This window comes from Ovis canadensis, chromosome 3 (genome assembly GCF_042477335.2).
Source record: "Ovis canadensis isolate MfBH-ARS-UI-01 breed Bighorn chromosome 3, ARS-UI_OviCan_v2, whole genome shotgun sequence".
Lineage (NCBI taxonomy): Eukaryota > Metazoa > Chordata > Mammalia > Artiodactyla > Bovidae > Ovis > Ovis canadensis.
The window spans coordinates 231,344,559-231,358,989 of record NC_091247.1 but is presented as its reverse complement, the minus strand read 5'-3'; the positions used below and the strand labels follow the sequence as shown (position 1 = coordinate 231,358,989).

The 14,431-nt window shown below is 53.3% G+C and overlaps 1 protein-coding gene across 8 annotated transcripts in view; it reads left to right on the top strand.

Moving 5' to 3' along the window:
• Positions 1–107: 107 nt before the first annotated feature.
• TUBGCP6 (tubulin gamma complex component 6) overlaps positions 108–14,431 on the top strand; it is a 23,254-nt gene continuing 8,930 nt past the window's right edge. For all 8 annotated transcript variants that reach the window (XR_011255374.1, XR_011255373.1, XM_069581810.1 and 5 more), the window contains exons 1-4: positions 108–1,051; positions 2,303–2,466; positions 5,533–5,743; positions 13,410–13,583. Coding sequence is in view for 6 of the 8 variants with exons in the window: in XM_069581810.1 (XP_069437911.1) it covers positions 311–1,051; positions 2,303–2,466; positions 5,533–5,743; positions 13,410–13,583 (1,290 nt within the window). In the remaining 2 variants the exon portion in view is untranslated. The remainder of the gene's footprint in view (positions 1,052–2,302; positions 2,467–5,532; positions 5,744–13,409; positions 13,584–14,431) is intronic.

Sequence of the window (14,431 nt, the reverse complement as noted above, 5' to 3'; positions counted from 1 at the left end):
ACGGGGCCTCCAGGCTCCGCCCCCTGCGCGCGGGCCGCCCGGCCCCCCCCCCGGGTGACGCAGTTCCGGCGCGCTCGCGCCTGCTGTCGGGCTAGTCGCGCCGCGGTGACGCGTTTGCGGCGCTGCCGCGCGCGCCTTCCTCCGGCTGAGGGGATCCTGAGAAGGCGGGTCAGGCCGCGCGCGCCTTCCTCCGGCTGAGGGAGCCGGGCCCACTCTCCATCCTCTGCGGCGCCTCTGCAGGTCGTCGCTTTTCCGGGGCCCCGAGAAGGCGAGTCCGGCCGCGCGCGAGGCCCTGGCGTGAGGCGGAGGCATGGCCAGCGTCCCGCAGCTGGTGGATGACCTGTGTGAGGTCCTCCTGCCGGCCGCCAAGGCTCCCTCGGGCCCGCGCCGCGGCAGCCGCAGGAAGGCCAAGCGGGGCCTCAAGAGGGTGGCCTATGACGCCCTGTTCACGGGCCTGTTTCAGGAGGAGGGTCGCGGGCTGCAGCCCGGCCTCCCGAGGCTGCCGGTGAGGAACAGGATCCTCATGTTGTCCTTCGACCTGCGGGTGGGCGGCCTGGGCGCCGAGGCCGACCGCCTGGAGGAGCTGGTGGAGGGGCTGGAGGCCGCGCCGCGCCAGCCGCTGGCGGAGCTGGGCGCGGTCCTGGAGCTGCTGGTGCGGCTGGCGGGCAGCGGGCCCCCGCGAGTGCGGCGGCGCCGGCGGGGCGTCTTCCTGCACAGCCGGCCGGTCGGGAGAGCCCTTCCCTACGGCGGCTACGACTGCGCTGACTTGAGCGAGCTGGAGGCGGACGTGCGGTCGCTCATCTCCGGAGAGGAGTCTCTGTGTCGAGACCTGGTCCGCAAGACGCGGCAGGTGATGGAGGCGGCACCGGGCACAGGACTGCCCGCCGTCGGGCTCTTTTCGTACGGCGACCCCTGCGGGGACAGGTTTGAAAGGGACACCCGCGTCTCGCTCTTCGGAGCCCTGGTGCACAGCCGCACGGCCGACCTGGACGTCCGCTTGGACCTGCCCCCGGTGCCGGACAGCGCAGACCTCTCCGGACTGGCCATCAAGGTAGAGTGTTTGCTTCCTGTCTGCGGCTCCTCGGGCTTGGGAAGCGCCTCGTTTGACCCTCCTTCAACTGGGGCAAAGGGAGGACAGCCGGAGTCCAGCAGTGGCGGTTGAGCTTTGGGGCGGGGCTGCTGGTGCGGATTCCCAGCGGCCCCCTCTCCGCAGGCCCGAGGCACATGCCAGTGTTTTCTTGTATTTGCCGTTCAGTCATTTCCCCTGCCTTCCAGTTGATATTTAAATTCCCTGGTGGCTCAGAGGGTAGAGAATCCACCTGCAGTGCAGGAGACCCGGCTTCAATCCCTGTGCCGGAAGATCCCGCCGGAGAAGTATCCCACTCCAGTATTCTTGCCTGGAGAATTCTATGGACAGAGGAGGGCTACAGCCCTTGGGGTTGCAAAGAGTCAGAGGTGGCCGAGCACAGCATGCTTGCTAAGTCACTTCAGTCCTGTCCGATTCTTTGCAACCCCTTTGGATTGTAGCCCACCAGGCTCCTCTGTCCATGGAATTCTCCAGGCAAGAATACTGGAGTGGGTAGCCATTCCCTTCTCCAAGGAATCCTCCCGACCTGGGGATTGAACCCTCATAGCTTACTTCTCCTGCGCTGGCAGGCTGGTTCTACAGCATAGCGCGCGAAATGAAGTAAGTCTGATTCCTCTCTGTGTACTCAAGTACTCAGTAGCCATAGGTGCCAAAAATCATTTCTCCTGGCTGTTTGTGCAGTGTTACATGCTTTTTTCTGGATGAAGTGGGATTTTTCAGACCTTGTTAATCATCCTTTGCCTTTGCATTTTGTTGCTTTGCTGAAAGGATGTGGTGTTATTGTTCAGTTGTTCCTTTAGTGGGAGACATTTACATTGTTTCCAACCATAATGCTATAGCAAACACCCTGGGAGAAGTGAATTTTTTCTGTGTCTATGTGATTTTTTTTTTATGCTGGGTTCCCCAAAATGGAATTTCCAGATCAGAGACATGTTATGGAAAATGTCATTGTAAGTTATGTTGAGGCTCATAAGCCTCAATAAGCTTGTGTGAAATTGGAAATTGATAATGAATAAATTTAATTTCTTAAATGACTCACTGGGGGCAAAAGCATGGTGTAGTAACTTGTGTGCTTGAGAAAGAGAAGAGATGTTCTGCCGGATCTTTCCCATAGAGTGAACGGGAGCATGTGGAAGGGTTCCTGGAACTCTTCTCACACTGGGGTGGAATCCAAACACCATGCCGCAGGTGAAGTCCTTTTCCCACGGGCTCCAGGTCCCTCCGAGCGTGGATCAGTCGGAAGATGAAGGGTTCCAGTCAGCATCCAATCTGACTCCTGACTCCCAGTCTGAGCCGGGCGTGACGCCAGACATTGACCTGTGGGACGCTGTACTCACCTACGAGGCCAGCAAGCGGAGATGCTGGGAGCAAGTTGGATGGTTTGTGAGCTTTTGCCCTAAATGCAAACCCTGTCTCTCCCCTGCCCTCTAATGTGGCCTTTACTCAGCCCAGATTGGGGACTTGGAAGTTTCAGTCAAGCTGTGTGCAAGTTGTCTGCCCTGAGAGTTGAGAACCACCAGGGGAAACCTACAGAAGTTTGCACTGAGCCAGTAACGGCTGCGGCTCACATCCTTGCTGTGGCGGCTCCTGGTCGAGGTGGCAGGCCCTGTGGTTGGTGCCAGGCACGGGGTGCTGCTGAGGGAGTGCTTCTCACACCTGGGAGGCCTGAGGGTGGTGCTCCCCTGAGGGAAGCCCGTCATCACAGTGTTCCCTGATGGGTGCTCTGATGCCGGGTCTTTCAGCCCATGGCGTGCTGGCGTCTCGAAGCCTCCCAGAGTGGGGGTAGAGGACCCATCTCCCACGTTTGGGCACCTATTCTCTGCTGACAGTTCTGTGGGATGCCAGCGTGGGGAGCACTGAGGGAGAGAGGCGGGGTTTGCAGGGAGCCGAGTGCCTTCCGACTCAGCCTTGGCTCCTGCGGGGCCTCCCCGGGACGAGCATGTGCTCGGGGTGTTGTGTGGGCCCTGCTCCTGCTGGAGGGGCTTTCCTGGCGTCCGCATCTTCCCCCAGGTGGGGCCCACTCCCGCTCCCGAGCACCGCCGGCACTGGTGGCTGTCTGGTCCTGCAGGAGCGCCTTTGCCCTGTGACTTCCTGTTTGGTCTGCACCTGTCTTGTGTGTACAGAGCAGACCTCACCACCTGCTGCCTGCAAAGCCCTCGCAAGTTTGCACACTGGCCATCAAGCGGCACTGCTTTCTTTTGTGAATGCTCACTAGTGGATTCCTCTGCCAGTTCCCGATTTTCTTGGCTCAGTTTCTCAGATCACTCTTTAGTAGGGGACATGATTGCTCAGCTGGTCAATGTTCTTGTCCCCTTTTGTGAATGCACTTAATCTCTTCGGTGTCCCCCTGAAGCAGAACTGACCCCACAGCTCCAGAGTGAGGACTGATTCTTGGTGTCCCTTCAAGGAGGATGGTGGCCAGTATGTTAGCCTGTGCCCCCATAGGAGACACCGGCCACCCCGCAGCTCTCCCACTGCCTCTTCTGATGTAACCGGATTCCCCTGCCCCTGAAGCCCGTTGCTCAAGTTCATTTGGAGAATCTTGGGAATCTGTTGCAGTTGGATCCCAGCCACTTGCTAGTTTCTTGCCAGGAACTCTGACAAATGGGCAGTCAAAGCTTCCTTGGCAGCCACAGCCCTTGATTGTGAACTCTGCCCTTGCCTGAGACCCCCAGAGGACCCCCGCCCCGGTGCTTCGCCCTGCCAGCCAGCTTGGGTCGCCCTGCTGCCAGCGCCTCAGCACCTGCCCCCCTTTCTGGGGAGGTGGTCTTGTGATGTTCAGGACCACGTTCTCCTTGGGGACGAGTGTGAACGTGGTGTTTCCTTCACGGGTCCTCGTCTTTCAGCTCTCAGTGACCCCGGGAGAGTGGCCAGAGGCCGATGCCTGTGTGGGCACTGGGGTGGCACCCGCAGCACAGGAGCCTCGGGGTCCCTGGAGCTCCAGAGGCTCCTCTTCCCCTCCAGCTCTCCGTGCCCTGAGGAGCGTGGCTGCTGTTGTGGCCTGGCTGGCCCCCCCCACTGATCTGGACACTCAGGACTGGCCCGCCTGCTTTTCCTGCCCGCCGGGCCATCCTCCGCTTGGCCAGCGCTGCCTTCAAGGGATGGCGATTGGAGAGCGCTGCTCCACCCGCCACCCCTCAGCCCTGCCCGCTGGGACTAGCCGTGGGCCCCTGCCCTCACCCCGTGCTGAGCCCAGAGCACCTGGCCCCTTTCTCCTCCCTTCTCTAGGCTTCCATGCAGGCCGCTCCCACTCCCGGGGACACTGCTCTGGGCGTGGCCTTGCTCCCCTGGCCTTCCTGACCAGCATCTCCGTTCCCTGGGTCCCTTTAGGGCCCCTGTCCTTGGCGGCACATCGCGCTTCCTCGCAGCCTGTGTCTCGTAGCAGCGCCGGCCCTGTGAGGCTGGGCTCGTCCGCCTGACTGCTCTGGCCCTGCTCTTGCTAAATGCGGGAAAGGGCGCCTTATGGTGCACTGTCCATCAAGGAGCATTTTTGGTCTTAGCAAGTTCTAAGGTTTTTCCTGGGCTCCTTTTATTAAGAATCTACTTCCAGTGGGCTTTAAAAAGCAGCTGTTTCAGGCTTTCAGTAGGAGTTGGTGGTTTCCAAAGGAATGTCTAATAAATGGTGCTGTCTCTTTGGCCGCTTTTGAACAGTGTCACCAGGCTGGTAAACCCTGTTCTTGAACTTCCTGCAGAACCCCCATAGGCAGAGGCCCTAGGGCAGGCGTGTGCCTCTTTTCTCCTAGAATTTCAGGGAACTTTTGGCTCTGTACGATCTTTGTGCTTTCTTGGGCAGAGGGTGATGACATCCTATGACATGAAGTCTAACATCTTAATCCTTTTGACATTTCCATCAGTGGCGTTAAGCACATCCATGTTAGGTGACCATCAGCACCATCCTCTCCAGAACTTTTTCATCCTCCTAAACTGAGACTGTCTCCATCACACCCTCACTCTCCACACTGTCCTCCCGCCCTGGGCCTCCACATCTCCTTTCTGGGTCTGTGACTTTGGGGGCCCCACAGGAGTGGGGTCATGCAGCACTTGTCCAGGTGCATGACTGGGTCATCACTCAGCCTTACGCCCTCAGGGCTCCTCCGTGTTGCAGCATCTGACACAGTGTCAGAATTCCTTCCTCCTGAAGGCTGGATTAATGTTCCTCTGCGTGGACAGACCAGGTCTTTATCCAGTCCTCTGCTGACGGCCACTTGTGCAGTTGTGACTGTGCTTCTCCGGGCCTGGGTGTTGTTTCCCACGAGAGGACCGCCATGTGCCCCGTGGGTGCGGGCTGGGTGGGGACACTTCCTGCGCAGTGCTGTCTGACAGGCCTGCTGACCGCAGACGGGGGCAGTGGAGAGTCTCATCTGGCCTTAGGCACCTCACGCCATTGAGTTGCTCTTTGTCCTGCCCTCTGCTCACCTAAGCTCGCTGCTGCTCTGTCCCCACAGCCCCCCCGGCCACCGCGAGGAGCCCTACCTCACCGAGGCCGGCAGGGACGCCTTTGACAGGTTCTGCCGGCTCCGCCAAGGGGAGCTGCAGGTGCTGGGCGGGAGCCTCCTGCAGGCCCCGCAGCCCGTCCTAGTGAAGGAGTGCGAGCTGGTGAAGGACGCGCTCAACGTCCTGATCGGGGTCGTGTCCGCCACGTTCTGCCTCTGCCAGGTAAGGAGGCGCGGTGTGGCCAGGAAGCCGTCTTGGCAGCCTGCCTGGGGATGGTCGTCTTGTTTCAGTTTGAAACTGATTTCCCCACATGGATGGGATCACGAAGTGTTTGTCCTTTGTGTCTGACTTACTTCATTCAGCATAATGACCTCAATGTTCAATCATGGTGTAGTCTGTGTCGGAATTTCCTTCCTTTTTAAGGCCAGAAAGTATTCTACACGTGTGTCGTTGTTGAGTCACGCAGTCACGCCCGGCTGTTTGCGAGCCCATGGACTGCAGCCTTCCAGGCTTCCCTGCCCTTCACTGTCTCCCAGTGTCTGCTCAGATTCATGTCCGTTGACTCGGGGATGCCACCCAACCGCCTCATCCTCTGCCGCCCTCTTCTGCTTCTACTTTCAGTCTCTCCCAGCATCAGGGTCTTTTCCAGTGAGTCATTCTTCACATCAGTGGCCAAAGGATTGGAGCTTCAGCTTCAGCATCAGTCCTTCCAATGAATATTCAGGGTTGATTTCCTTTAGGATGGACTGGTTGGATCTCCCTGCTGCCCAACGGACTCGTGAGTCTTCTCCAGCACCACAGTTTGAGGGCATCAGTTCTTTGGCCCTCAGCCTTTGTTACTGTCCAGCTCCTATATCCATACATGACTGATGGAAAAACCATAGCTTTGACTCTTCGGACCTTTGTAGGCAAAACGACGTCCCTGCTTTTTAATACACTGTCTAGGTGTGTCCTAGCTTTCCTTCCAAGGAGTCAGCGTGTTTTAATTTCATGACTGCAGTCACCATCTGCAGCGATCTTGGAGCCCCCCAAAAATAAAGTCTGACACTGCTTCCACTTTTTCTGCCCCTATTTGCCATGAAGTGATGCCATAATCTTAGTTTTTTTTAATGTTCAGTTTTAAGCCAAGTTTTCACTGTTTTTCACACTCATCAAGAGGCTCTTTCTGCCATTAGAATGGTATCATCTGCATATATGAGGTTGTTGATATTTCTCCCGGCAGTCATGATTCCAGCTTGTGCTTCATCTAGCCTGGCATTTTGCACGATGTACTCTGCATACAAGTTAGGTAATCAGGGTGACAATACACAGCCTTGACGTACTCCTTTCCTGGTTTTGAACCAGGCTGTTTTTCCATGTCTGGCTCTAATAACTGCTGCTTCTTGACCTGCACGCAGGTTTCTCGGGAGGCAGGTCAGGTGGTCTGGTATTCCCACCTCTTTAGGGATTTTCCACAGTTTGTTATGATCCACACAGTCAGGCTTTAGCCTAGTCAACGAAGCAGAAGGAGATGTTTTTCTGGGACTTTCTTGCTTTTCTGTGATCTAGTGTATGTTGGTGATTTGCTCTCTGGTTCCTCCCCCTTTTCTAAACCCAGCTTGTACATCTGGAAGTTCTCCGTTCACGTATGTCTGAAGCCTCACTTGAAGGATTTTGAGCATAACCTTACCAGCATGCAAAGTTAGCACAATTATACGGCGGTTTGAACGTTCTTTGGCATTGCCCTTCTTTGGAATTTGAGTGAAAACTGACCTTTTCCAGTCCTGTGGCCACTGCTGAGTTTTCCTAATGTGTTGACACATTGAGTGCAGCACTTTAACAGCATCATCTTTTAAGATTTGAAACAGCTCAGCCGGAATTTTGTTACCTCCAATAGCTTTGTTTGTAGTGATGCTTCCTAAGGCCCACTTGACTTCAGGCTCCAAGATGTCAGACTCTCGGTGAGTGGCCACACCATTGTGGTTATCTGCGTCATTAAGACCTTTTTTTGTACAGTTATTTAGTGTATTCTTGCCACCTCTTTTTAATCTCATCTGCTTCTGTTAGGTCTTTACCCTTCTCTCCTTAATCGTGCCCATCCTTGCATGAAGTGTTCACTTGACATCTCCAGTGTTCTTGAGGAGATCTCTAGTCTTTCCTATTCTGTTGTTTTCCTCTGCTTCTTTGCACTGTTCATTTAAGAAACCGCTCTTATCTCTGCCCACTATTCTCTGGAACTCAGGATTCAGTTGGGTGTGTCTTTGCCTCTCTCCCTTGCTATGTGTATAACGACCACATTTTGTTAGCTGTTTATCAGCTGATGGCCGCTTGGGTGGATCTCAGCTTCTGACTGTTGGAACAGTGCTGTTGTGAACACGGTGCATTTAGTTCTTCAGGGTATATTCCTGGGAGTGCACTTGCCGGGCCCTGTGGTGACTGTTTGGTTGGTTTATTTGGCTGCACCGGGTCTGTGGCGGCACACGGGATCTTTAATTGTGGCATGCAGGGCCTTTTTAGTTGCAGCCTGTGGGATCTAGTTCCCTGACCAGGGAGCGAACCCGGGCCCCCTGCATTGTCGTGCCCCAGTAATTCTGCTCACTTTCGGAGCAGCCAACGAATTGTTTCTCACCTTGGCTGTGCCCTTTTCTGCTCCCTCCAGCAGTGTGTGCGACTCAGGGGCTCCAGTTTGCTACATCCTCACCAGTACTCGCTCTCCCTCCACTCCTTTTTTGGTAAATAATAGCTGTCCCAGTGGGTGTGAAGTGGTGTCTCATTATAGTTTTTTTCCCTAAAATCCAAATGCTTAATTTTTCTATTTTTTAATTGGAGGATAATTGCTTTTTGGTGTTGTGTTGGTTTCTGCCGTACAACAATGAGAATCAGTCATGACTATATATGTGTATGTGTATGTATATGTGTGTGTGTGTGTGTATATATATATATATCTATATATGTATTGGAGAAGGCAGTGGCAACCCACTCCAGTGTTCTTGCCTGGAGAATCCCAGGGGCAGGGGAGCCTGGTGGGCTGCCGTCTATCGGGTTGCACAGAGTCGGACACGACTGAAGCGGCTTGACGGCAGCAGCGTATGTACGTGTATATGTATATCCCCTCCCTATGGAGTCTCCCTCCCACCGCTTGCTCCCACTTCTCCCCCGACTCAGGCTGTCCCAGAGCGCCAGGCTGGGCTCCGTGTGTAACATGGCAGCGTTCCACTGTCCTGTCCTGCGTGCTCAGTCATGTCTGACTCTCTGAGACGCCGTGGCTGTAACCTCCCAGGTTCCACTGTCCATGGGGTTTCCCAGGCAAGATCAGCGGAGGGGGTTGCCAGTTGCTGCTCCAGGGGATCTTCCCGACCCAGGGATTGAACCCGCGTCTCTGGCATCTCCTGCACTGGCAGGTGAACTCTTCACCAGTAATGCCGCCCACTGCATAGCTGTTTTATGCTGGTAGTGTCCCTGTGTCTCATCATAATTTAGATCTCCATTCCCATCATGGGCACTGCTCCTGAGCACTTCTTCGCTGGTACACCCGTTTTGGAAGACAGCCTGTTAGTTTTTTGTCCTTCGCCTCTTGCTTTGCTCAGAGAACGGAAGCGTGCTCCCCACTGTTCTGGATGCTGGCGGCGCGAGTGCGGCGCCCACAGTGAGCGCCTCAGCCTGCAGACTGCTGCCTCCTGCTGTGCCCTCGCCGCCCTTGCCCCTTGAGTTGTAGGAGTTCTTGATGCATTCTGCATATTAATCCCTTACCAGATACATGATTTGCAAATGTTTTCTCTCATTCTGTAGGTTGTCTTTTCACACTCTTGATAGTATCCTTTGAAGTACAAAGTTTAATTTTGGTGAGGTCCAGGTTACTTTCTTCCTTTTGTTCCCTATACTTTTGGTGTCATATCTAAGAAATCACCAAACCCAAGGCCTCTGTGTTTCCACCCAAGAGTGGCACAGTCCTGGCTCTGTTCTTTCTAAATAGTTTCGTGTCTTCGTTTCTCCCGGCTGCACTGGGTCCTCATGGCTCTGCTCGGGCTCTCCCTGGCTGCCGCGAGCACGGCCTCCTCTTCACTGTGGTGCTCAGGCTCCTCGGTGCGGCGGCCTGTCTCATTGCAGAGAGTGGGCTCTAGGCGCTTTAATCTTTTGAGTGTGGATATTCTGTTTGCCCAGCGCCCTTTGTTGAAAAGGCCCTTCTCTCCACGCTGTGTGCTCTCGACACCCTTACGCATCACTGACCACGTGTGAGCTGTCTGTTTCTGGGCTCTGCTCTCTCCATTGATCTTCATGTTTGTCCTGATCCCACTCCTGCGATGTGTTTTTGTGGCCACACCCCTCATCTTGCAGGATCTCTGTTCCCTGACCAGGGATTGATTCCGGTCCATGGCAGTGAAATCCAGAATCTAACCACTAGGCAACCAGGGATGTCCCCCAGTTCTACACTGTTTTGATGACTAAAACTTTGTAGGAAGTTTTGACCTTGGGAGGTATGAGTTCTCCACCATTTTTTTTTTTTTTTAAGATTGTTGTGGTTATTTGGGGCCCTTTGCAATTCATTCCAATTCCAAAGAAAGGCAATGCAAAAGAATGCTCAAACTACCGCACAACTGCACTCATCTCACATGCTAGTAAAGTAATGCTCAAAATTCTCCAAGCCAGGCTTCAACAATGAAGAGCTGGTTCATCAGTGAACAGTGAACTCCCTGATGTTCAAGCTGGTTTTAGAAAAGGCAGAGGAACCAGAGATCAAATTGCCAACATCCGCTGGATCATGGAAAAAGCAAGAGAGTTCCAGAAAAACATCTATTTCTGCTTTATTGACTATGCCAAAGCCTTTGACTGTGTGGATCATAATAAACTGTGGACAATTCTGAAAGAGATGGGAATACCAGACCACCTGACCTGCCTCTTGAGAAGCCTGTATGCAGGTCAGGAAGCAACAGTTAAAACTGGACATGGAACAATAGACTGGTTCCAAATAGGAAAAGGAGTACGTCAAGGCTGTATATTGTCAGCCTGCTTATTTAACTTCTATGCAGAGTACATCATCAGAAACGCTGGGCTGGAAGAAACGCAAGCTGGAATCAAGATTGCCGGGAGAAATATCAATCACCTCAGATATGCAGATGACACCACCCTTATGGCAGAAAGTGAAGAGGAGCTAAAAAGCCTCTTGATGAAAGTGAAAGAGGAGAGTGAAAAAGTTGGCTTAAAGCTCAACATTCAGAAAACGAAGATCATGGCCTCTGGTCCCATCACTTCCTGGGAAATAGATGGAGAAACAGTGGAAACAGTGTCAGACTTTATTTTTCTGGGCTCCAAAATCAATCCAGATGGTGACTGCAGCCATGAAATTAAAAGATGCTTACTCCTTGGAAGAAAAGTGATGAGCAACCTAAATAGTATATTCAAAAGCAGAGACATTACTTTGCCGACTAAGGTCCGTCTAGTCAAGGCTATGGTTTTTCCTTGCTCGTGGATGGATGTGAGAGCTGGACTGTGAAGGAGGCTGAGCGCCGAAGAATTGATGCTTTTGAACTGTGGTGTTGGAGAAGACTCTTGAGGGTCCCTTGGACTGCAAGGAGATCCAACCAGTCCATTGTGAAGGAGATCAGCCCTGGGATTTCTTTGGAAGGAATGATGCTAAAGCTGAAACTCCAGTACTTTGGACACCTCATGTGAAGAGTTGACTCACTGGAAAAGACTCTGATGCTGGGAGGGATTGGGGGCAGGAGGAGAAGGGGACGACCGAGGATGAGATGGCTGGATGGCATCACGGACTCGATGGATGTGAGTCTGAGTGAACTCCGGGAGTTGGTGATGGACAGGGAGGCCTGGCGTGCTGCAATTCATGGGGTCGCAAAGAGTTGGACACTACTGAGCGACTGAACTGAACTGATGGATTTTAGGATGAGTTTTTCTATTTCTGCTAAAAGCATCGTTGGGATAATGATATGGGTGGCACTGAATCCACAGGTTGCTTTGGGTGAATCATTATTTAAATATCTTTTTTATCTATCTGGCTGTATCGAGTGTTAGTTGCAGCATGGCGGGTGTTTGTTACAGCTTGTGGGGTCTTTCATTTCTGCTAGTGGGCTTCGTTGCCCGTGGCATGGGGGATCTTAGTTCCTGGGCCAGGGATTGAACCTGTGCAGTGACAGCATGGAGTGCTGGGGAGTCCCTGGGTGTATTATCCAGACATTATTAGATACTCCAGTCCATGAACATAGGATATCTTTGCATTTATTTAGGTCTTTAATTTCTCTCAGCATTGTTTTCTAGTTTTCACTTTAACAAGTCTTTTGCCTCCTCAGTTAGATTTACTCTAGTACTTTATTCTTATATTGCACTTGTAAATGGAATTATTTCTTACTTTCCTTTTTTGGATTGTTCATTGCAAGTGTATGGAAATACAAATGATTTTTATATATTGATTTTGTATCCTGGTACTTTGCTGAATTCGTTTAACAGCTCTAACACGTTTTGTTTACTCTTTAGCTTTTTCTGAATATGAGATCATGTCCCCTGCAAACAGGTCATTTTACTTCTGCCTTTCCAGTCTGCATATTAACATTTCTCCTTGCCTAACTGCTGTGTCTGGGACTTAAGTGTTACACTGAAGTGGTGAAAGCACGCGTCCTTGCCTTGTTCCTCCTCATCCCTGAGAGAAGCTTTCCGTCTCTCCTGAGTGTAATGCGCGCTGTGGAGTTTTCACACACAGTCTTAATCCCGTTGAGCCGCTTCCATTCTTTTCCTAGTTGTTTGAGTGCTTTTAATTGTGAAAAGGTATTGTTCAGGTGCTCAGTCATGTCCGACTCTTTGCAGCCCCGTGGACTGCAGCACCCCAGGCTTCCCTGTCCTTCAGCATCTCCGGCAGCTTGCGAAAACTCATGTCCATTGAGTCAGTGATGCCATCCAACCATCTCATCCTCTGTCGTCCCCTTCTTCTCCTGCCCTCAGTCCTTCCCAGCATCAGGATCTTTTCTAGTAAGTCGACTCTTTGTATCAGGTGACCAAAGTATTGGAGCTTCAGCTTCAGCATCAGTCCTTCCAGTGAGTATTCAGGATGGATTTCCTTTAGGATGGAGTTGACTTCTGTCAAATGCCTTTTTTTGCATCAGCTGACATGGTCATATGTGTGACTTTTCCTTCATTCTATTAATGTATATTACATTGATTTTTGTATGTTGAGCTGCCCTTGCATTCCTGAGATAAAGCCCACTTGGTCATAGTGTACTATCCTTTAACATGCTGCTAGATTCAGTTTGTTAATACCTTCTCAAAGATTCTTGTGTCTGTTCGTAAGGGATGTTGGACTGTAGTCTTTTCCTTGTAATGTCTGTATGTTGCTTTGGCATCAGAACAATACTGGCCTCTTAGAATTAGGAAGTATTCCTCCTCTTTAAGTTTTGGAAGAGTTTAATAACAATCGGTGTTCTTTTTTTAAAATTTACTTATTTGGTGCCCTGGGTCTTGGTTGTAGCACACAGAATCTTTGATCTTAGTTTCGGCATGTGGGATCTAGTTTCCTGACGAGGAATTGAACCCAGGCTCCCTGCATTGGGAGTGAGGAGTCTTAGCCACTGGACCACCAGAGACGTCCCAACAACTGGTGTTCTTTAATGGGTAGAATTTACCAGTGAAGCCATCTGGCGTTGGAGTTCTCTTTTTTGGGTTTTTGTTTCTTTAGATCTTTAAGTTCACGTGACATCGACGTTTACCATATTAACCTGTGGGAGCTGTCATGTCCTGTCAGTGGCAGCCTGCTGGCAGAAGGCTTTCTGTCTCCTGTGCCCTCTCTGTGTGTCTGGGTTTGGGGCTCCCGGTCTAGGGGTGCTCGGGGCAGTGCCAAGGTTGGGTGCCTGGAGGCAGCACCACCCTGAGTGCCCCACCCCAGGGACTTCCCTTTTGTCCCTTCCAGCCAGCTCAGACCTTCACGGTGAAGAGGGGTGTCCATGTCTCAGGAGCGTCCCCCGAGAGCATCAGCAGCCTCCTCTCCGAGGTGGCCGAGTGCGGGACGCACTACGCGCGCCTCAGCCACTTCTCCCTGCAGCCCGCGCTGGACCCCTCCTGCAGCAAGGGCCTCGTGTTCCAGGTGCGGCCTTGCCTCACGCCGCTGTGGGTCCCCGGGTGCTGTACGCAGGCCTGCCCCAGGGCCTCTGCGCCAGGCCACACTCTCCTCAGTGACGTCAGAGTTTGTCAGTTGCCCTTTGGGAATGGTGGCCGGGGACCACATCTTTCCTGGCCCATCACTGCATGGAAACCTGGGAGGATGTGTTGGGGCCATGAGAGCGTGGGAGACAGCTGTGGCTAGTGCTGGGGGCTGTGGGCCTGGGGCAGGCCAGTGGTGTGGAGGGAGCATGTGCTGCCTGGTCCCCACCGGGCCCCTGGTGCGGGACTGAGCCAGGTCTGCCTGAAAGCCTTGTCATCATTGCAAATGCTGGGCAGGCCCCCGGGACAGTGGGCAGCTGTGTGGGGGGCCGTGCAGCCTGAGAGAGAGCGCAGGCACTGGGCCAGGCCCTTTGCATTCGGACATCACAGCAGGGCTACTGGGGTGATGTGACGAGGTTCGGATTCTAGGATGGGCCAGAGCGGGGCTGGGAAGGCAGAGGAAAACCCAGACAGGACTACTGTGTTGACTGGGATGGAGGGCAGGGCAGCGGTCTCCTGGGTGCCTGACGTTTGCACTGGAGCGCTCCGGCAGACCTCCTGGAAGTATGTGAGCCATGCTGGGGCCATGCTCCTGGGCACCACCCCGGATACCAGTGTCCTTGGGACCCCAGTGGCCTGAGTGGCCAGAGACCCTCTGGGACTTGGCGTTTGTGCACACAGCCCAGCTGCCCGGGATCTGCAAGGTCCAGATTCCTGGTGCAGCTGGCCTGGGGGGCTTACAGTGGGCTCGGGCTTCTGGCCGGGCTGGGTGTCTGCATGTGACCTGTACAT